This window comes from Bidens hawaiensis, unplaced genomic scaffold (genome assembly GCF_021521415.1).
Source record: "Bidens hawaiensis isolate Kalapana, Puna unplaced genomic scaffold, B.hawaiensis_p1.1 tig00009190_1, whole genome shotgun sequence".
In the NCBI taxonomy this organism is placed as follows: domain Eukaryota; kingdom Viridiplantae; phylum Streptophyta; class Magnoliopsida; order Asterales; family Asteraceae; genus Bidens; species Bidens hawaiensis.
Genome location: NW_027491677.1, coordinates 670,702 through 692,653, shown reverse-complemented (window position 1 = coordinate 692,653; position 21,952 = coordinate 670,702). Strand labels below are relative to the sequence as shown.

Here is a 21,952-nt window from a genome sequence, read left to right as displayed (position 1 = left end):
TTTGGAATCCATTAGGAAAAATTTCTTATGGGGAGGTAGTGAAGATAAAAATAAAATCCATTTGGTGTTCGGCATGGGAGAGGGTCACTAAAACCAAAGATGAACGATTTGGGTTTATGCCCTCTTGGCCGCTTAGAGACATTAATGCGGCTCCTTTCTTTAAATGGCTTTGGTTGTACAAAAGGGAAGATCATAGTCTTTGGTGTTTTTATTATGCAAAACTTCACAGCTTACAAATATGTTTCACTCAGAAGGTTCGCCGTATAGGTGTATAAGTTATCACTCACTGCCAAGTATGAAGCAAAAATTAATATAAGCTTATTCAGATACAAATTTCCACCAAATAACATGAGAAAGTTATATAAATCAAGCGGAGTTTTAAGGGGTTGTAATTTGGCTTGGGTTAAGGGTATGGAATTGGAACGTCCATTTGGACACGGCATTTGGACGGTTATTTATATCATTAAACGTCCAACATAGATATTTAATCTTAGATGTAACTGATTGATACTTTGATTTGACAAATTTATTTAATTTGATGGCCTACGTACCCTTTTGCATTTGGGTTCCTAGCTCAATGGTAGAGGACCCTAGTTGTAAGTGCGTCTAGTATCGTTTAAGCATTCATATGAATCGAATGATAAGAGTTTTAAACACAGTAGAAATTGACATTAGTGAAAAAGTATCCTCTTAACTGCGAGTTTTAAGAATATTTTGATACCTAGATCGAGTGGGAGTAATTCTAGAACTTGCATTAAATCGACACTCAACCGAACCAGAAAATTAAACCTAATATCACCAAAACATATAAAAAAAAACTAAAAACAATTAAACCCAGAATAACCAAGATATACTTATGTTGATGATTTAGATGATTCGTATAACCAACCGATGGATTCTCTCTCTTTGCTTTTCGGAACTCAACCAGTTGCTGGTTGCAAATAACAGTGAGTTAATCACCGGGATCATTCTTCTTTCTTTCATAGCACTTATAGACCAATCCTATTCTAATTCGAAAACTAATAAACCAAGCCTAATAAACGTTAAATCGAAACTTAACTAATTCTGTAATCTTGGATCGGCTTCAAACACTTTGATTTCTCTATTTATTTATTGGAATCTTCCGTATCTTTCTTCTCCGAAATATCTCTGTTCGAAAGCTACTCCTCCATGACATGTCGTTTCTCGACTTAATTAGTAATGACCACACAATTCCTAATTGCATTATTAGGATGTAGTCAACCTCTACATCTCCATGCAAGAAATCTCTATAAGAAATGCAAGAGTCCTTTATGTTTTCCACTGATTCCAGCTTTTTGAAGTCCTTGAAGACATCCTAATCCGCCCGAAAGTATAATCAATTGTTCATCAAGGTAAATATGAGAAATTCATCAATATTCAATTCTTGCAAATTCTAGTTGGATATGGAAGCTTTGATTGAACCCCATGAAACTCCAAAAGAGTCCCCAAATTCGTCCCAACAAGGTAACTTGAAAACCCAAACTCGATCATCCGAGTTCACATGTTAACTTTATATTTTTTACAAACTATTACAGCTCTATCTGTCTGATCTATTTGAAGTCTCTTAAAGGTCGTGTATTTCAGCCATACAAAGAGGTACGAACATCTTAAACCGAGATTAAACATTCATTAAATGCGTCTATTCTTGAGTTTTATACATGATCATATAGGCGCGGATGACATCCATAATAACCAAAACATTATAAGCACTACATTTCCAGTAAGCCTGCCTAACAACCCGTTTTACACAACCTGAAAACCGTCACTATATACATAAATAAAGTAATAAATGTGAAAACCACACTATTTTTACTTTAAAAAAATACTAAAAGTGAATTTCTTACTATAACATAAGTTTTTTTAGAGTATTAGCAAAAAGAACCACATTGATCCGACTTACGAGTCAACCACACGGTAAAAAACAAGTAAATGCGTTAAAAACCCGAAACCATGGTAAATATTAATATCTTCGGACCTGGAGTTTTCCTAAACTTATATCCACTATAAATTAATGGGTTAACAAATCAATTGTTACAAAAACATAATTAATATCTTCGGACCTGGAGTTTTAAATCGAACCGTGCACACCCATATTGTTGGTAGTGGAGCTAGTTGACGTTGCCAGCAGCGTTGTTGGCGTTCCCAATAGTGTTGTTGGCGTTATTATTCTTTGAAAGTTGAAATATGAAATTGTATATTGATTTTGATTATCTTTTACAATGGGAATAATGCAGTATATAAAACAAGAATAAAACTAAGCAAGGAAATAACAAAAATGGATGGAAATCTCCTTGACTGTGGCAGCAACGGTCTTCATAATATATGGCTGTCATAATCTCCTAAAATGTGAAAAGATGTAAATAACTTATCCCAAATGTTATGCCAAATAAACTTTATTTTCTAACACTCCCCTTCAAGTTGAGTAATGGGGTTTTCGATACTCAACTTGTCAAGACAATTGTTGAAAATTCTTCCGTTGACAACCTTTATTAATACATCCGACGAAGGGAAGTTCTATAATCTCTGCTTCGAGTTTTCTTTGATGGTAAAAGTCACTATGAGCTACTTAATATTATAATATCTTTTTAGTGATGTCTTATTCTTGTGTGCTACATCAATGTGTAAACATTTGATCTAATTGCTCATAATATGTAAAAATATATATGCAAATGCAAAGCCATACCTTTTACCTACAACATGTTAAAAAATCAATTAAATGGGTTATTTGTTGCAATGGCAAGGGGACGCGGTCAAAGACGTACCCAAGCACCTAGGGGTGGTGCAATGACCCGCGCAACAACTTATTAAGGTCGCCAGGTTAGAATTCCCGCAAACAGTACTAGGAACGCCAACAACAACAACAACAATATCAATAGTGCACGAAATAATTCAAGAAACTCCATGTCCGAAGATATTAATTCATTTGTAAAAAAACTCATTTTAATGATATTTACAGTAGTATAAGATTTAATTTGGTGATACATATTAATTCTGTGAATTAAAACTTTAAAACGTATTAACATTATTAAAATCATCATATGGTTTTGGATGTGAAAGAGTGCAGGCGCGTCATGGGCTTCCTCATTTACAAGCGAAGCCACGAAGGTGATGGTGACTGTGGGGATGTCGATATAATCAATTTCAAAATGGGTGTATGCCACTTGGGAGTGTTCAATGTAGCATGTAGGATTTCAACTTGAAAGATGAAACTATGGATTTAGAATTTTGGAACACATATAAGTTGTAGTAGCATGAACTCATGATAACGAGGGGGGGAGTGAGGTAAAAACCGCAAAGAACATGTAACTGTCATTTTAAGCTTAATTGCTCGATTAGCACGGTTAGATCAGAAGTTGAGATGATCTAACGATGTACATTAATCTAAAAAACATGGATTTAGAATTTTGGAACACATATAGGTTGTAGTAGCATGAACTCATGATGACGAGGGGGAGAGTGAAGTAAAAACCGCAAAGAACATGTAACTGTCATTTTAAGCTTAATTGCTCAATTAGCACGGTTAGATCAGAAGGAGATAATCTAACGATGTACATTAATCTAAAAAACAGTTACACTCTTCTATATCAGTAACATATATGACAACACACGTTTCACGATTACATAAGTAACGAGTCGATAGGTATAATGTTATATACTCATTACAAAATTAGGATTTCACAATACATGAATATAAAAATTAAAGTATTATTCTAAAAGCACATATACAAGTAAACTACACGTTATGTGATCATACACCATGATTAAAGACCAACTATTGGAAGGGTACAAAATTCAACACCTTTTTTTGTGTCCTGTTCCATAACAACCAGCCACATTATCTTCTTCCACAAAGACTTTATACTTTCAACACTCCGTACACTCTTACTTTTCTTCCCCAAATCTTCTTCTTTCTTCAACCCTCCAATTTCTTGATCTTCACAAATACAATGGATGTTAAAGATCACACCAGACACACCACCCATTCAGGTTACTTCTTGTTCTCATATTCTATTCACCATTGTTGATTTACTACATTAATAGCGGTTCTTGACTAAAAAAGTTGACTTTTTTCTTTGTGGGTTTGTTGATTTTGTTAGTTTTTTACCCAAAGTTGTCATTTGTATTTGTGGGTTTCTTGATTTTGTTGGTTTTTTGACTCAAAGTTTTCATTTTTCTTTGTGGGTTTGTTAATTTTTGTTGGTTTCTTGACTAAAAGTTGTCATTTTTCTTTGTGGGTTTGTTGATTTTGTTGGTTTCTTGAATCAAAGTTGTCATTTTTCTTTGTGGGTTTTATGATTTTATTGGTTTCTAGACTCAAAGTTGTCATTTTTCTTTGTGGGTTTGTTAATTTTATTGGTTTTTTGACTCAAAGTTGTCATTTTTATTTGTGGGGTTGTTGATTTTGTTGGTTTCTTGACTAAAAGTTGTCATTTTTCTTTGTGGGTTATATTATTTTATTGGTTTCTTGACTCAAAGTTGTCATTTTTCTTTGTGGGTTTGTTGATTTTGCTGGTTTCTTGATGTTTGCAGGGGCTTATGTATGTCACAGGTGTGGATGGCAGTTTCCTAACCCACACCCTAGTGCGAAACACCGGAGAGCACACAAGAAGATTTGTGGAACCATTGATGGTTATAACACTAATTTGGGCAGTTCAGAGGTGGTTTCAGATGATGATAAAGAAAAGACCCCAAGTGAGATTTTTTTGTTATTATTATTAATATTATTATCTTATTTTGTTAGTATTTTTTTTATAATATGTGAAATTTGTTTTGTTAAGATCCCAAGATTGAGAAGAAGATGAACATTGGGGGTGATGAAGGTGATGGTGGGGTCAGGGTAAGTTTTAGTAGATCTGAAGATGAGTTGTTTTCGGATGCAGTTACCGAATTCCCGGACAGCGGATCTGCAAGCAAAACTCTGCATAGAGACTTGTTTTTATCATTTGATGATGCTGAGAATGATGGTGAGTGTTTGTTTATATTTTATGATGTTTGGCATTGTGTTTTGAAAGTTATTAGTATTATTTTATTTTTATGTCCAAATTACTAATTCAACATAATCTAAAAGTATGTTGTTAATAGTGTATTATGACAGTAATATGTGTAAGTGGAGTGTTAATAATCTCATATTTAGTCTAGACACATTTGTTATATGGTCGGTTTCAAGTTTACGATTTTGATTATATAATATAAGTAATTAGAGGTTGAATAATCAGTTTTAGTGGCTGCAACAGAACTGATTCTGGTTATGTAGTGGCTGCAACAGCGGATCTACCAAACACTCAAAACAACTGATTATATTATTTTTAGAACAAAATGCACCCTAAAACACTATCTTCGTAGGCCTTTTTGTTGCAGTTTGTTTGTACGATTCTGGATTATTATTTATTATATATTATATAAAGATTTAACTATAGGTACTAATATGTTGAATGCTCCGATAGAGATCAACAAAGTCGATACCGGTGTTGAAGTTTCTGAAAAGATTGATTTCCATGTAGAGAAATCTGGAGAAGCTGAGATAACCACTGTATGTGATTCGTCCGAGTCAAACCTTGAGTTGACTGAGACGGGTTTGGTCAAAGATGGAGTCTCGGGGCACACACCCGAGTCAACTCACATTGTCAACTCACAAGAGAGTAACTCTATTGATGTTGCTGAGGCAGGGGAGGAAAAAGGTCAAACGTCTGAAATCAGTACCGAAGAAGCTAAAGATTCGGAGTTGACCAAAGCCTCCCCTGAAGTTTCTGCAGTTGTCGATGAAGACCATGATAATGTTAAGCAAGGGGGTTTGGAGAAGTTGGGATCATCTATTGCTTATGGAACGAGTGAAGAACGTCAAACCTTTGAACACGTTTCAAAAGTTGTTAACAAATATGAAACTGAAGCTGAGGTAGCTTCTGAAGAAATCAAACATGAAAATCCTGAATCTGATTATAAACATGCTCTAGAAGAGGCTAAAGAATCTGCAATTGTTGAAAACGTTTCGGTTTTAACTGAAAATGAAGATCTTGGTGCACCAAATGTACAGATTGAGGAATCTTTCAAGGAGCCTGTTGCGGTTTTGACTGAAAAAATGGATCTTGAAACACACGAATTGGAAACAGGCTCAATAAAACCGATTCAAGAAGTTGTGAAGGAACCCGACACAGTTTTGACTGAAAAAGGGGATCTTGGTGGACCCCACTTGGAGAAACAGTTAAACGAACAAACCCATGAAGTTGTTGAAACTCCGATTTCTGCTGTGACTGAAAAACAGGATCTTGGTGCACCCGAATTGGAAACAAGCTCAAAAGAACAGATTCAAGAAGTTGTTGAGCATACTGACACGGTTTCGACTGTAAAAGAGGATCTTGGTGGGACCCACTTGGAAAAACAGTTAAACGAACAAACCCGTGAAGTTGCTGAAAACCCGATTTCTGTTTTGACTGAAAAACATGATCTTGGTCCACCCGAATTGGAAACAAGCTCAATAGAACAGTTTCAAGTAGTTGTGAAGCAATCTGACACGGTTTTGACCGAAAAAGAGGATCTTGATGGACCCCACTTGATAGAACGTTCAAACGAAGCCAGCCATGAAGTTGTAGAAAAAGTCGATTCAGTAATGACCGAAAGTCAAGATCTTGGTGCACTCGAAGTAGAAAAATGCTCAAAAGGACACGTTGCAGAGCCCAATACAATTTTGCCCGAGAAAGAGGATTTTGATGCACTTAAGTCGGAAAATTGCTCAAAAGATGAAGTTATAGAACAAAAAGTGGATAATGATAGTAGTGTTGTTGCTGATGTCAGCATTGATAAATCGGTTGTGAAAGACAAGAATGCTTCTGATGTTGTTCATGTGCCTACTGTAGAAGAAGGTAAGATGAACATTCAAGATTCTGGTGCAGCTTTGTCGGTAGCTTCAAGTAGTCGCAGTAGCTTGGAGGGAAATTGGGGATCAGTTTCAGGTACATTTGCTGACTCGCGGTCATTTTTTTGTAAAGTATAAGGACTTCATATTTCAAAAAGGACAATTTCATTTATTTTTTTAATGTTAAAATGGTTTTATAATATGCTAAAAAGAATCTTTTTGTTGAGTTTAAAAAATGCAACATTTTTACAACTGCAACGTTGACCGTTGGATTGTTAGATCATGATCCGATCTTGATTGACTTGAATTAGTGAATTAAAAACTACAAATTGACAACATTTTTAGAACATCATTGGACTAACAACGGCCCGTAAGCGTTAATTTTATGAAATATGTTGACTTTAATAGTTTTTTATCTTAATCCGTATCTTTAATAACTTTTAGTCATATTATACTATTGCTACCGTGTTTAAGCTTTTAATCTTTTTAATGAATGTATGCTATCGCAGTACTTTCTACTGCTTCAATCGATGCTGGAACTTTACAATCGACAGAAAAGTCAAAAGTCAACTCCGGGAAGTCAAATGCAGCAACTTCTGATATTTACGAGCCACCGTCATTCATGACACTAGTGGAAACCGAAAGCAAAGATAAGAAACCGGAATCTTCTAACGCACAAGATTCACAAAAACCACAAAATCCTGAAGTTTCGCAAGCCGGGTGGTTCCCAACTATGGTCAAAGTCAACAATGAATCCGAAGGGAGAAAAAGAAACGCAGAAGCGATTGCAAAAGTTACAAACTGGAGCGCCGGGAAACAGTCTGCACCGTTAAAGAACCTGTTGGGTGAAGCTAAGTTGCCACGTGGCGCACAACCCGAGCCCGTGGTTAAGAAAGATGAAGCTGTAGTCAACCCTGCGGTCAATGCTGACGTGTCGTCACCACTGAAGCTGATTGATGATGATAAGAAGGGGAAGAAGAAGGTTAAGGGTATAAGTTCGTGGGTCCCGTTCGTATGTTGTTCTTCGGTAAACGTTGTTAACTAGAAAGACTAGAAGATGATGCAAATGCAAATTGCTAGAACCGTTGCGAATATAGTTGGATAGTTTGCTTGATTGGGTCTATAATTTGTGTAATGTGTTGCTAGAACCGTTGCGAAACTCGTATTTTGTATATTTTTTTGTAGTAGATGGATCATTGGTGTGTCTTCAAGTGATACAGAATGGTTGAGTTGTATCAGGTGTTTTCAAAAAGCTAATAAGTTAGAAAAATGTTTGGCAATTTTTTATTTTTGTTTATTAAAAGAGTTAAAAATCAGATTTATAAAAGCCTCAAATCTTGGCTTTTCAGAATGGTTTTTTGAAAAAGTCAATAAGTCAGTAAGCATTATTCAAACTTAATCTCAAACATACTCTAAGAGGCTAAGAACGCTCAAGTTTTAATATTGTTCGGTTGTTAAGCATTTTCATATTTGCTTAAATTAAATGACTCATGAAAGAATTATGATTTTATTTTATGTTTAGATACACTATTTGCACAATTAATCTTTTGATGACTTTAATTATAAAAAATGTTGAGACAAATTGAGAAAAGACAATGCTTAATAAAATATAGATCCAAACCAAATGTGTCCAAATTTTGTTTTTGTTTCTTTTGAATTTGATCCTACAAATATGGTAGACCCATGTGACAACTATTTTAAGTGTTAACCTTTAGAGATTTATTTTATCACATTTCTATCCTTCATGTTTCGGACTATATCAATTTGGCATTTAATTTTTACTAAATCACACCATGATCACATCTCATTTCTTATAGCCATTATAAAATAATAAATAATAAATATATTATTTTCCTAGTTGTTATGATCAACTATTACCAATCATTTATTTTCTTACTCAATGTTTAATTCAATGGTTAAAGTTTAGCAATAAACAACATGTGAAGAATTTAAATTAGTTTAAGGTTGCATACTTCTAGCGATATATAACTAGACTATCTATGCGTTATCTTTTAGTATAAGGAATCTCATAACACGACATGACATGTTTAGAGACAATAAATTGGAGATATGTATTGAAACAACAATCGCCAAAAATTCATAAAAGTTTTAATTAATACATAAGTGTATAATCATTGACATTTTTGAAAAAAAAAATCATAAACATCTTCATTAATACATAATATACCTTAACAAAATACAATTTATTTTAACCTATATATATAAGCAGGTTAGCAATTATTTAACATGTTATGACACAAATTTAAATAAGTATTAAACAAGTCGACCTGTTTAACAAACATAACTTATTAAAACTCCAACATGTTAATACTTATATCATGCCGTACTAACAAGTCTAATATCCGTTATCAAAATAATGACTATGATGAAGCATTTAACACAACTTGTTAACTTTATCAAGCACTACACACTAATAACACTTAAAAAATACCAACCGAACCGACCCAAAAATCAAACTGAAACCGAACTAGTTTGAAACGATCAAAACTTGAACCGAAACCGATCATAAACCAATTTTGATTATTGTTGACCAAACCGAACCGATTTTATGTTTTAAACCAGTTTGTGCACCTCTAGTATACACCAATACTAGTTAATAAAATACTTAGGAATATAATGAATCTAGCTAATTAAGTAAACATTTCACATGTTATAAACACAATGTTACTTCTATTTTGGAAATAATAACGTTGAAGGGTAATTACCATACATACCCCCAAACATAAGAGGCAATATCTCACTTTAATCAAATCCCAAAGGGGTAATATAGTCAAAAAGCCACTTCACCGATCCCCAATTTGATTTCAAATAATCAAACCGCTCAAAACCCTAACGGCTACCATTACAATTACAATTACAGTTACAATCTCATCTCATTTCTCGCATAATTGTCCGTCAAAACCCTAATTGTGATCTCAATTGGATCATTATGAAGCACGTTAAGCAGCCGTTGCGAAATCCGATCCTACGGGAGAACGATACGCCGTCGCCAAACCCTAGCCCTAGCAAGCAGGTGAAGCATTCGAGTCGGAAACAGAAGCTGTTGAAGGAGAATGATACGCCGTGTGAGATTACGGATGCGGCAGGTTCGCCGTGTGTTGGAAAAGTGAAGTCGCCGCTTCCGCCACGGCCGCCGATGGCTAATGTATTGAAGCGGAAACTGAGTAATGATTTTATGGTGGAGAGTGGTGTGTCTGGAGCTGATACTGGAGTGAAGGTAGTTTTTGAAATGTGATGAAGATATTTAGTATTTATTATTATTATGATTTGGCTGAATTTAGGTTGTTTGAGTATAAGATGAGTGTTTGAATGTAAGGAAGATTATTATTATTATTATTTTATTTTTGCTGAATTTAGGTTATTTGATCATAAGTTGTTTGTTTGAATGCAAGGAAAATATATAGTTTGGTTATGATGTGGCTGAATTTAGGTTATTTAAAAAGCTAACAGATAGCTCATAAGTTGTTTATTTGAGTGTAAGGAAGATGTTTAGTTTATTTGATGTGGCTGAATTTACGTTATTTGATCATAAGCTGTTTGTTTAAATGTAATGATGATATTCAATATTTAATTTTTGTTATGATGTGGCTGAATTTAGGTTAGTTGATCATGAGTTGTTTGTTTGAATGTACGGAAGATGATTAATTTTGTTATGATGAGTTGTTTCTTGAAAACCTAACAGATTGCTTGTATGTTGTTTATTTGATTATTTTGATGTGGCTGAACTTAGGTTATTTGATCATAAGTTGTTTGTTTGAATGTAAGGAAGATGTTTAATTTTTTTTTTATTATGATGTGGCTGAATTTAGGTTATAGTGCGTGTGAGGCCACCAAACAAGAACGAAGAAGAGGGGGAAGCTATAGTCCAGAAGACGTCTAGTGATTCTTTGACCATTCTTGAACAACCGTTTACTTTCGATTCTGTTGCAGACTCAACATCTACTCAGGCTAGTTGCTCATAATTTGTTTGTTTTGAGTGGGGAATCTGTTTCAGTATTAACCTTGATGATGTAATTATAATCTTCCTGTTGTGTTTTGTTTGTCTATCCAGGTGGATATATTCAATCTTGTTGGAGCTCCACTAGTTGAAAATTGTCTTGCTGGATTTAACAGCTCTGTTTTTGCATACGGACAGGTATTCTTACTGTGAGCGTATCAGTTTGTTTCTGTGTTCCTCTTGGCTGTCATGTATAACTGTATTAACTATATACTGTTTATAACATTTGAGTAGACCGGGAGTGGTAAGACCTACACAATTTGGGGGCCAGCTAAAGCGTTATTAGAAGGCGAATTATCTAGCGGTCAACAAGGTTTGACACCCCGTGTATTTGAAAGACTTTTTGCTCGCATTTCTGAGGTGAGATTATATGTTAGTTTTATTTGTTTCATCCATCATGTCTGCAATAAATTAGCCTAATGTTCATTTTTCTTGTTATCTCACATTTCAATTGCAAATTTGCATAGGAACAAAATAAACATGCTGGCAAACAACTTGTATATCATTGTCGTTGCTCTTTTCTCGAGGTAATGTGCTAGTCTATTTATCATGGACATGTGAGCTTTCACTGATACACGTATCCTAATTTTGAAACATTGTATTTGCAGATCTACAATGAACAAATTACTGACTTGTTGGATCCAACTCAAAAAAACCTTCAAATAAGAGAAGATATTAAAACAGGTGTTTATGTGGAAAATTTGACTGAGGAGTCTGTTTGCAGTATAAAGGATGTGACCCAACTTTTGAAAAAGGTATCAATGTCTTAAATTCACATTGAATAAATTGCTTTTGACTCATATATTCCCACGTGTCATAGAAGTGCCCTGATTAAATAAATGCATGCATGACCCTTTTAAGATTACATATACTTGTATTTCAGTGTCAGATTTAGAAACCTGATATAAAAAAATGGTGCCACTTAAAATGTTGATGTCTTAAGAATTTGACGTGATCTTAACTCTTACGTAAAAGGTGTATATTTGTTGGATTGATATATACTGTGTTGGGAAAGTGACTGAAACTTTGGCCAGCAGTTTTCACCTGCTATTTGTGGAAACTATGTTTGATTATACGAGTATTTTTCTTATGTACAAACTTAAAATCTGGTTTCCTTTGCAGGGGTTGTCAAATAGGAGAACTGGTGCTACAAGTATTAACATGGAGAGTTCACGTTCACATAGTGTTTTCACTTGTGTTGTTGAATCAAGATGCAAGGTGATACAATAAAACCATGGTTAAAGAGAGTTTATTTTCAAATCAGTTACCTCTGTGTTATACATGAAAAAACTGTTGATGCCGTATTCTTGAATACTAATTTCTAAAAAAATTGCAAATAAACTTTGTAGAGTATGGATGGCCTGAGTTCCTTCAAAACAAGCAGAATTAATCTTGTTGACCTTGCGGGGTCAGAAAGACAGAAGTTGACCAGAGCAGCTGGAGAGCGCCTAAAAGAAGCTGGGAATATTAATCGTTCCCTCTCACAGCTCGGGTATGGAATCTGACAATTGTTTCATTTGTTTTCAAATAGAATGTAGATTTATAATTGAATTATGTTATGTGTTTCAATTGCAGGAATTTGATTAACATTCTTGCTGAGGTTTCTCAAAGTGGAAAACAGAGGCACATTCCTTATCGAGATTCAAAGTTGACGTTTTTATTACAAGAATCTCTTGGTGGCAATGCAAAGCTTGCCATGGTTTGTGCCATATCTCCTGCACAAAGGTATTGTGAAACTTTATTTTATATCTTTTATATTTAACTCTACGTTTTATTGTTTTAACTTCATAAACATATTTTTGATTTAACAAGAACGTATATCTTTTTAATGTAATGATACAGCTGTAAGAGTGAGACTTTGAGTACACTGAGATTTGCTCAGCGTGCCAAAGCCATTAAAAACAAAGCGGTTGTGAATGAAGAGACGCAAGATGATCCGAAATTTCTGCGTGAAATCATTAGGCACCTTAAGGTACAGTGTTAGTTCATTCTTTCTCTTAGTAACGGGTCAAAATGGTTTGGTTCAATACGAGTAAATTTTGGTTTTGTTCAAAACAGGCCCCTTTTATTAAAAATATTATTTTATTTAAACAATTAGCGTATTAAATATGATTACAAATAGTTTACTAACATTATAACTTTTAAAATGATATGATTTATGAAGTTTTATGCTTTAGTCATCATCCAATGGTGTTGACAACTTGACATGAACTGATACATTCCACCCATCCCGTTTCCTATTATGCCATTGTTTCTTTTTCTAAATATTCCCCGTTTGACACAATAACAATATTTAACAGGTTGAAATTTGTGTATCTATTGTAAAAGTGACCATGGGATAATATCTGAATATTGTAATTATAATGGAGGGTAAACTGTTGGGTCTACAGGTCATAAACTAATAAACCCGAATGATAAAACACTAATAGTTAACATCTACTAACCGGAATTGATTTTTAACAGGAAGAACTGTTGAGAATGAAGTCAAATGGTAACCACGTTGACCCAGGAACGGGCTATTCAACAGCTTGGAACGCTCGAAGAAGCTTAAATATTTTGAAAAATAGCTTGAGTCGTCATCCAATGGTGTTGCCTCGCATGGATGATGATAATGATGAAGAAATGGAAATAGTTGAGGAAGTGGAACAAACAATTTTAGCAGCCACTGAGGCATGCGAAATCATGGAATCAGGTAGATATTAAACCTTGAAAATGATAACTTCTTAAGCTAAACTTGTCTACAAACAGTTGACCACCAAATCTTTTACACTGATCCTACAGACGCAAATAATCAAGAAATCTTGATTCATTCATTAGATGATAAAACACGTGATCAGGATTCTTCAAAGAAGTTAGAGGACGGTGAGACCCCTAGCCTAACCATAGCTCCATCCGAAGCAGCCCCGGTTCTGGAATCTCCCACTCCAAGCGTTACACCACGAATTATTAATAGCAGTAGAAAAAGTTTAAGGAATTCCTCCACTTTGACTTCTTCTCCAGAAACCAACCGTTTGGCTGCCAGCTTAATAAACGGGCTTGAAATACTTGATAAACATAGAAAAAGTCCTATTTTGGGCCGTTCATCATTCAGATTTCCATATAAGTGTATAGCATATGAACCAAAGCCAGTTAAAAAAGAGATCGGTGTGCAAACAATTTCTCTAGAGAACGAGTTTTTATGCAGCAATTGCAAGGGTAAAAGTTTGGAAGAAGTAAAAGATGCAAATGATGATTTGAGTCTACAGCTGGTTCCTGTTGATTGTGCACCATCGGATGATAATGTATCAAAGCAGATTGTTATTCCAAAAGTATGATTTTAACATAATAAAAGTTATTTGGATTTAATTTATTTTCGTTTTTGGTCTTGTTAATTTTTAACATTCTTGCAGGTGGCAGAAAAGGTTCTTGCTGGATCCATAAGGCGAGAAATGGCTTTGGAGGAGTTTTGCACCAGACAAAATGCAGAAATCATGCAACTGAATCGTTTGGTATGTTGGTTTTGATTATTTTATTGTTTTATGGCATCATGAGATGATGCGTTTACCCTTTTAACCACTTTCATTCCACTACAGGTGCAACAATACCAACATGAAAGGGAGTGCAATTCAGTTATTGGGCAATTGCAGGAAGATAAAATTGCCCGCCTTGAGAACCTTATGGATGGAGTATTATCAACAGAGGAGTTTGTAGACGAAGAATTGAGATCTTTAGCAAATAAGCATGAGGTATGCATTCTATATTCCAGTTCTTCAGTTATTTTGACAATTTTCAGTTATTGCTAAAATACAGTGGTATATTAACCTAAACATTTAAGTAAAGTGATTTAGAAGGTTGTGTTGTGTGCATAGAATATGTACTTCAAGCAAATATCAACACGTTTGACACGTTTTTCACTTTGCTCATTTTTTGTTAACCATAATTATTTAATGTTAAATTCAATCGAAAATAGGCCCATTCATAAATAAAGGCATTCCTATTCTTCAATTACATTTTCAAGTTTTTACCATCTTGTCTTTATAGGTGATATTGAGATGAGCTGGTTAAGTAACAGGTCAATTGGGCTGACCTGCAAAAGCTTTGTTGTATTTTTTAAAGTACTTAATGAACTGATACCGTAATTGTGATAACTAAAACAGAAGAATAAATTTCTAAATTATTTATTGAATTAAGTGATTTTAGAAGGTTTTATGCATATAAATACTCTTCATGCAACTTTCAACCCGTGTGACCCGTTTCCCATTTGGCTAAATGTTGTTTTTTATAACCCATTTGATGTGCCATTTAGTCAATTTTTGTATTTAACCCATTTGAGATAATACTCAATCTAAGTTGACGTTTATAAGTAAATGAGTTAATCTTTTGTGCTTTTGTTTCTACATGTAATACAGATTCTAAAGGAAAAATATGAGAATCATCCTGAAATTTTAAAGAAAGGAATCGAGTTAAAAAATGTTCAAGACGAATTGGAGCGTTACAAGAACTTTTTTGATATGGGAGAGAGAGATGTGTTGATTGAGGAAATTCAAGATTTAAGAAGTCAACTTCAATCGTACATTGACTGTACACCAAAGTTGACCAAAAAAGAAGGTCCACTTTTGCAAATAACCAATGGAGAGTCAACTTTTGAGAGTGCTGAACAGATACTTGAATCTGAAAGAACCAGATTCAGTGAAACCGAAAGCAAATGGAATTCACTTTTAGAAGAACTGAAATCTGAACTTCAAGAAAGCCATTTGCTTGCTGAAAAACAAAGGCGTGATCTTGATTATGAAAGAAAATGTTCAGAAGAACTGAAGGAAGCCTTGCAAATGGCTTTGGAGAATCATGCACGGATGCTCGAGCAGTATGTTGATTTGGAAGAAAAGCATACGGACTTGCTTATAAGTAAAAGGAAAATTCAAGATTCAATTGAAGATGTTAAGAAAGCGGCTGTTAAGGCGGGAATTAGAGGTGCAGAATCTAGATTCATCAATGCTCTTGCTACTGAGATCTCAACGTTAAAAGTTGAAAGAGAAAAAGAGAAAAGAAGATATAGAGATGAAATTAAAGGGCTTCAAGAACAGTTAAATGACACTGCTGAAGCTGTTCAGGCTGCTGGTGAGTTGATTGTTCGACTCAGAGATGCAGAAGAAGTTGTTGCTCTTGCACAGGTCAGATTCTTGTTTTTGCTAATTAACACTTACATTTCATATGAATCATAGATAATAATAATGCTTTGTAGTTATTTATGTTAACTAATAGCTGTTATACTATTTACTGAAATGATAAAAGGTTGTATACAAATAAACAATATCACTGAGATTTGGGAGTTTGAGAGCATATAGATTTGGCAAGATAGACATGTGGCACGGGTTTGGGTTTAAACTGGTGATTTGGAGTCGGGTTGACTGGATAACACTCTTTAAGCCCACTTATTGATTTTTTTTTTCAATGTTTATAGCTTAACTATTATTAAAAATAACAATATTGTTGCAACAACAATATATCTTGAGTAAAACGATTTTGGGTGTTGTATGCATGAAAATGGACCTTTAACAAGTGCTGACCTGTTTCATCCGTTCGTCTGTTTCGCCTTTTACTTTAATTTGACTCGTTTGAGATATAACACAAACGAGGTTGACACATGTATAAATAAATGGGCCAAAACACGTTTTAAATTTTCAATAATTAACCAGTGTACCAAATATGATAAAGAAATATATATATTGTTTTATTAGTTATATGATTATACGAATAAAATGATTTAGGAGGTGTTATGCGTTGGAAATACATTTTGGCTATATTCAACCGGTTCGACCCGTTTCCTTATTTTTTTTCATTTGGCTTTCTGTGGATATAACATAACTTGGACCAATGCATTCTAGTTAAATTGAATTGTTTTAAGATTTAGCAACTTATAATGTTTCTTATTTCTTTAATGTAGGCACGAGCTATGGAGGCTGAACAAGAAACAGAAAATGCTTTCAAACAGATTGAAAGACTGAAGAAAAAGCAAAAGACTGAAGCATCGCCATCAACCCCTGTTTTTGACATGCCAATATACGATAGAGAATCAAACAGTTGACCATCAACCCAAAGAGGAATACGAACAATACTTTAATCTGGATAAAGAACCCACTTCCTGGTTCTCCGGAAAAGACACATGCAACATTTAGGTACCAAACTTTCGTCTCAAAATTTGTTTGTACTTATATAAAGTTCTTGTTATAGAAATGTAATATTTCCAGTTTCACCTTCACATAAAATCTTTAGCCATATGTATGATGATAATATTTTGTTCAAAATGTAGATAGGGTATGTAGGGCCCTATTCATAGAGAGACAAATGATCTTTCGGATTCATGTTTAGATAATGTAAGTTTCAGAATCTTAGATTCTTTATTTTCTTTGGCCTTAAGTGTCAACTGGATAGAGGGAAACCTTCAAGTAGATCATGTCTATTACTTATTAATATTATTATTAGTTTATTACACTTACTAAATAATATATAAATATTATTATTTTAAGTATAGACAGGGAGTTCACAAGTACCATTTTAGTAGTCCCCCTGAATCCTGTTGTGTGGTGAGTCTACTTCATGTCAGTAGAGACCATTAAACAAGTAGCTTATGGTATTGTCTTCTTTGATATGTATATCTCCCCTACTACTTATGGACCACTAAGGGTATTTATGTAATAAAGGAAAAAACCAAGTAGATAGCAAACCTGGCCTTACAATATCTTATAAAGATAGATAATCGTTTATGATATTTTATTTGTACAAAGATAGGGATTTATAAACGATTATCAAGACACAGAATGGGCCATGATCGCGATATTGGGCTGGTTTTCCTACAAGCTCCTTTTGTCTATTTCTTACATATATTATTGCTTTCTGATTGAGCTTTGAGTGGGTATTGAGCGAGGTGTGATACATATACAATATTTTTACGAGAGCTTGAGCTTGGTTAGTTTCACCTCTTGGCTCGTGAGTTGTTTTTTCAAGCTCGAACTTTGCCCGGGCTCAGCTCGTTTATTACTTATAAATTAATTTTTATCTATTTTTAAACGAGCCTAAGGTTGGCTCGAGCTCAGTGTGAAGTTAATACGTACAATTCCAAAGGTGGTAAAACTTAAAAATACATGAGGCTCGTTAAGGCCTGACGAGCCTGAACGAGATTCCCATGCAAGGCTCGAGCTTGGGCTCGATAACCAAACAAACTTGTTTGAGGCTCGAGCTCGAATGATCTCAGCTCATTTTGAGCTTTTTGTCGATCTGAGCTCGAGTAGCTCGCGAGTGGTTTGACTCGTTTGTTGCAACCTTGATTTTTAGTTATCTTTTTATTTGACCTCGAGTGAATGGGTTAAAATTGCCTCCTCTAGGCTGTTATTTTGGACCAAGTATGATTTGTAATCTTTATAATTTAGCAATGTGCCTAGATTCATAGTTAGGATATTTATTATATCTTAATCTTATGAACTTGAATTGCATAAAGATAGAGAAAGTTGGCCCTGTGTATATGAAAAACTTTAGGGACATAAAGTATGCAAGTTAATTCTGACAAAAGGACCGTCTTTGGGCATTAATAATCAAATTAGTGACAGTTTTTTTGGTAGTTGAACTGTTACTATAGAACATTTACTCAAATTAGTAAACATTTACAAGTTACTCCATTGGTGCATCCAACTATATAATTAGATGAAACCTACCCATTAAAAGCTTGTTAGGATTGGAAGAAAGAAAGATACATAAAGTAAGAAACAAAGAGTGTGATTTATGAATATGTAACTGGTGACAGCCTGGTTATTGGCCCATCTTCCTTAATCATAATTGCACCAAAACAAACATCTCCCATCAATGTCCCCTCTTTAACTATTTTAATAATATTAATGGGATTATTACTAGTCTTGTTAGTTATTATTATTATGTACTACTAAGTATTCACTTGAACATCATTATAAATGATATTTGACTAAGTTATATGGTTAGCGACTTAGCGGTGGCAATGAGTTCAATGTTCATTATACTATTAATGTATTGATTATAATCATAAAAACTCTAACTACATGTATGTCTAATTGTCTCTTATTATAATATGCTGATGAAAATATGAGATAGTGATCATTTGAATAAATTTTGATACCTTTTTAAATTAACATATTTAAGTTGCTAGCGATTTAATATTACTCAAATCTATCCATTTTTAAATTAAGGATTTAGAACATTACAAGCAAATCACAAACATATGTAAATCATCTTTTCTCCTTGAACTTTAACCAAGTAAAAGGGATGCTTACTTTACTTTTATGGTAAAAGAAAGATCCACTTTTTAACCAAGTATTGCCTTTTAGGTTGAGAAAATGTTTTAAGAGAACATCTTGTTGAAAAAAAGTTATTAAATTGAATAATAAGTAATGACATTTATGATTGTTTTATAAGGATTTGATTACTATATTTTAATACTAATCACATCAATATATATGGTGATTAGTGATTAATATATAACAATCTATACATGTTCTTGTCTCTTAACCTGTAGACATCTCCAATGTATGAAGACTTTACACCAGATCAGATCTAACGTAAAAAAACCATACTATAAAGCAAATATGATGAAACTCCAACGTATGCACCTGTATATCATGGTGTATTTTTATTTAATTGTTATATTTACAAAACTAAAATAATTTCTTTAATAAAAAGTTTTAAATAATTTTTATATACCAGTTCAATGTGCTAATGATAAGTAAACCCTGATTATGCAATACTACTATAATATCTACATTTATCAAAAGTTGCTTGCCCAATATAATGTTGTATCTAGATTTTATTTTTATTTGATTTCAAATGCCTTTTTTTTATTATATTTGTTATTGACTATTTAATGTTCTCTTTTTATAGATATAACACTTTGGGTTAATCAATGGGAAGGTGACCGAAATCTAATGACAAGTTTGGTAACACTTACTATTTGCATCAAGTTATGATCTTCCATAAACAATGTAAAGTCAATGTTAATGTCAATGTTCACATAAGCTGGCTCAACCACTATTTGGTGGATAATAACTAAGAGGGACCAACCCCAATTCCACTATTCACAAGAACCCTTATTATTCCTAATTACATTCCACATACTTCAATACATTTAATGAGTGAATAGTGATAACACTCAACTATGACCAAATCCAAAAATGTCATGCTCTAGTGATGTGCACATCATGCAATGCAAGTTGTATAATGTTTTAGAATATAACATTTTAGAAATGGTAAAACAAAAATTGAACTTGTGTGCTTGTTTGGAAAATGGAAACCTTGTGTGAAAGGGAAAATGATTGGGTAGGTTTGTAATAGTTGATTTGGCTTTTTGTTGTTAACAATCATCATGAATTGCCATAAATTGCCTTGGAATGTACTTTACATTTACAATAATGCTACAAACTTTTAGGTACAATGTCTAAGACCATCCGTACTGGGCACATTTTGGGTTGCTTTAACATGGAAAACGCGGGGGGTACACCGCCCCCCTGCGTTATGTTGAAGTTTTTTTTGTGCGTTGTTACAAAACGCGGAGAATGGCACACTAATCAAAAATGGACCGTTGCTTTTTGACCGTCGGAGAATAAAAAAAATATATTTCCTATATATTAAAGGTGAAAGTACCATTTGGAGGTGTTGAAGGAGGTGAAGAAGAGTGATCGAGTGGCTGCTGCTCATTGAGTCTGGCGACCTTCCAATTCGATTTAGCTTTGCTGCTGCTCATGGCTGTGTATCTATGTATCTAACAAAGTGAGTGAGTGAGTGAGTGAGTGAGAGAAAATGGGTTTTTTTCTTTGTTTTATGGAATGGAAATATGGAATGCAGGAAGAAGAAATTAATAATAATAATAATAACAATAATAAACGAGCTATCCAAAGACGACCGAGAGTTCAATCTCTAAAAGCAATACAACCCGAGAGTCTTATTATTATTATTATTATTATTGTATTTTTCTTTTTTTAATGTAGTTTTTTAATTTTATATTTAATTATTTAATGAATTATAAAAACAAAAAAAAATAGTGATTGAGCGCCACGTGACGCATAACGCATGGATGTGGAGAGTTATGACTACAGCCTGTTTTTGTACAAAACCATAACTCTGACTGGGCGCCACATGGCGCATAACCCCTGGTAGTGGAGCTTTATGACTACACATGGTCTAAAGGTTACTTGATATTACATGTTTTTGTTCATTTATTTTTATATCTATTCAAAATCAAATGTCTTTTTCATTCATTTTGTTTACAGCTAGAATAAAAATAAACTCTCATATAAATCTATATTAATATTGTTACATATTTAGAAATTAGATGACCATTAACAATGATGTTACAATGTTTTATAAACACAAAACTACTAAAGGATTTTATGTTTTTTCATAAATATTTTTAGTAAAGTCAGTGGAATAATAATTTCTCTAGAAATGGTGTATTATTAAACTTTTTTTCTAGAACTTATTAATAGTATATTCTTTTATTTATATTTCTAAGTTATTTAATATTATGTGGTCTGTCATCATCTATGTGATGGTTACATTCTTTGAAAAATTACTAGCCATATAAATAAAATGATATAATAACACTTTGGTTTTTATATATAACATATAAAAACTTATATTTTTATAAGTTGTATATTGTGTATTTTAATTTGAATGTAAGCTGAAAAACTAAAGCCTAAAAGGTGAGTATGGGTCAGGATAAGGCACATATACATGTAGGCCCACTTTTATTTATATCTCTAGTCTTTGACGTATTGCATTGATACTTTGGTTGTAATCCAGAAAAATATTGAAGACCAAATTTCTTGAGTTAACATCAAAATCTGAAAAGCATTAATGTTATATACTATACAACATAATGACAACCACAACTGTGGTTTCCGTCCTTGTGCGTTATCTGAATCTACGGTTTTAGTCAAATAGTTTCAAATTTGCGATTTTCGTCTCTGTGGTTTCATTTCACTTGAAATTAAACCTGACCCCGCTAACCTCGTTAAGTCTGGTCGTTAAACTCATCAGTGTAGTTTTGTCCATTTTCTTCCTAAACA

General features: G+C 33.6%; 2 protein-coding genes and 1 pseudogene across 3 annotated transcripts in view; 2 read left to right on the top strand and 1 right to left on the bottom strand.

Moving 5' to 3' along the window:
• LOC143531540 (putative aldo-keto reductase 5) overlaps window positions 1-21,952 on the bottom strand; it is a 207,848-nt gene that overhangs the window by 134,821 nt on the left and 51,075 nt on the right. The gene's annotated exons all lie outside the window — the stretch shown is intronic.
• Window positions 3,791-8,102, top strand: LOC143531489 (uncharacterized). Its single transcript, XM_077026777.1, has 5 exons — window positions 3,791-4,008; window positions 4,552-4,713; window positions 4,800-4,985; window positions 5,466-6,968; window positions 7,381-8,102. Exons 1-5 carry the CDS (start codon window positions 3,969-3,971, stop codon window positions 7,914-7,916), a joined length of 2,427 nt encoding a protein of 808 aa, XP_076882892.1. The 5' UTR covers window positions 3,791-3,968; the 3' UTR covers window positions 7,917-8,102.
• LOC143531532 (kinesin-like protein KIN-12B) lies at window positions 9,672-17,514 on the top strand (annotated as a pseudogene). Its single transcript, XR_013135034.1, has 16 exons — window positions 9,672-10,109; window positions 10,702-10,839; window positions 10,944-11,027; window positions 11,124-11,249; window positions 11,357-11,416; window positions 11,498-11,644; window positions 12,012-12,107; window positions 12,239-12,381; window positions 12,465-12,614; window positions 12,732-12,861; window positions 13,353-13,581; window positions 13,671-14,197; window positions 14,279-14,377; window positions 14,462-14,614; window positions 15,278-16,039; window positions 16,813-17,514. The product of XR_013135034.1 is annotated as a kinesin-like protein KIN-12B (transcript).

Bases quoted from the DNA above. Each gene is read 5' to 3' on its own strand.
- LOC143531489 (XM_077026777.1), top strand. From the start codon at position 3,969: ATGGATGTTAAAGATCACACCAGACACACCACCCATTCAG. The intron at 4,714-4,799 runs GTGAGATTTTTT...TGTTTTGTTAAG, and splicing joins TGATAAAGAAAAGACCCCAA to ATCCCAAGATTGAGAAGAAG. The intron at 4,986-5,465 runs GTGAGTGTTTGT...ATGCTCCGATAG, and splicing joins TGATGATGCTGAGAATGATG to AGATCAACAAAGTCGATACC.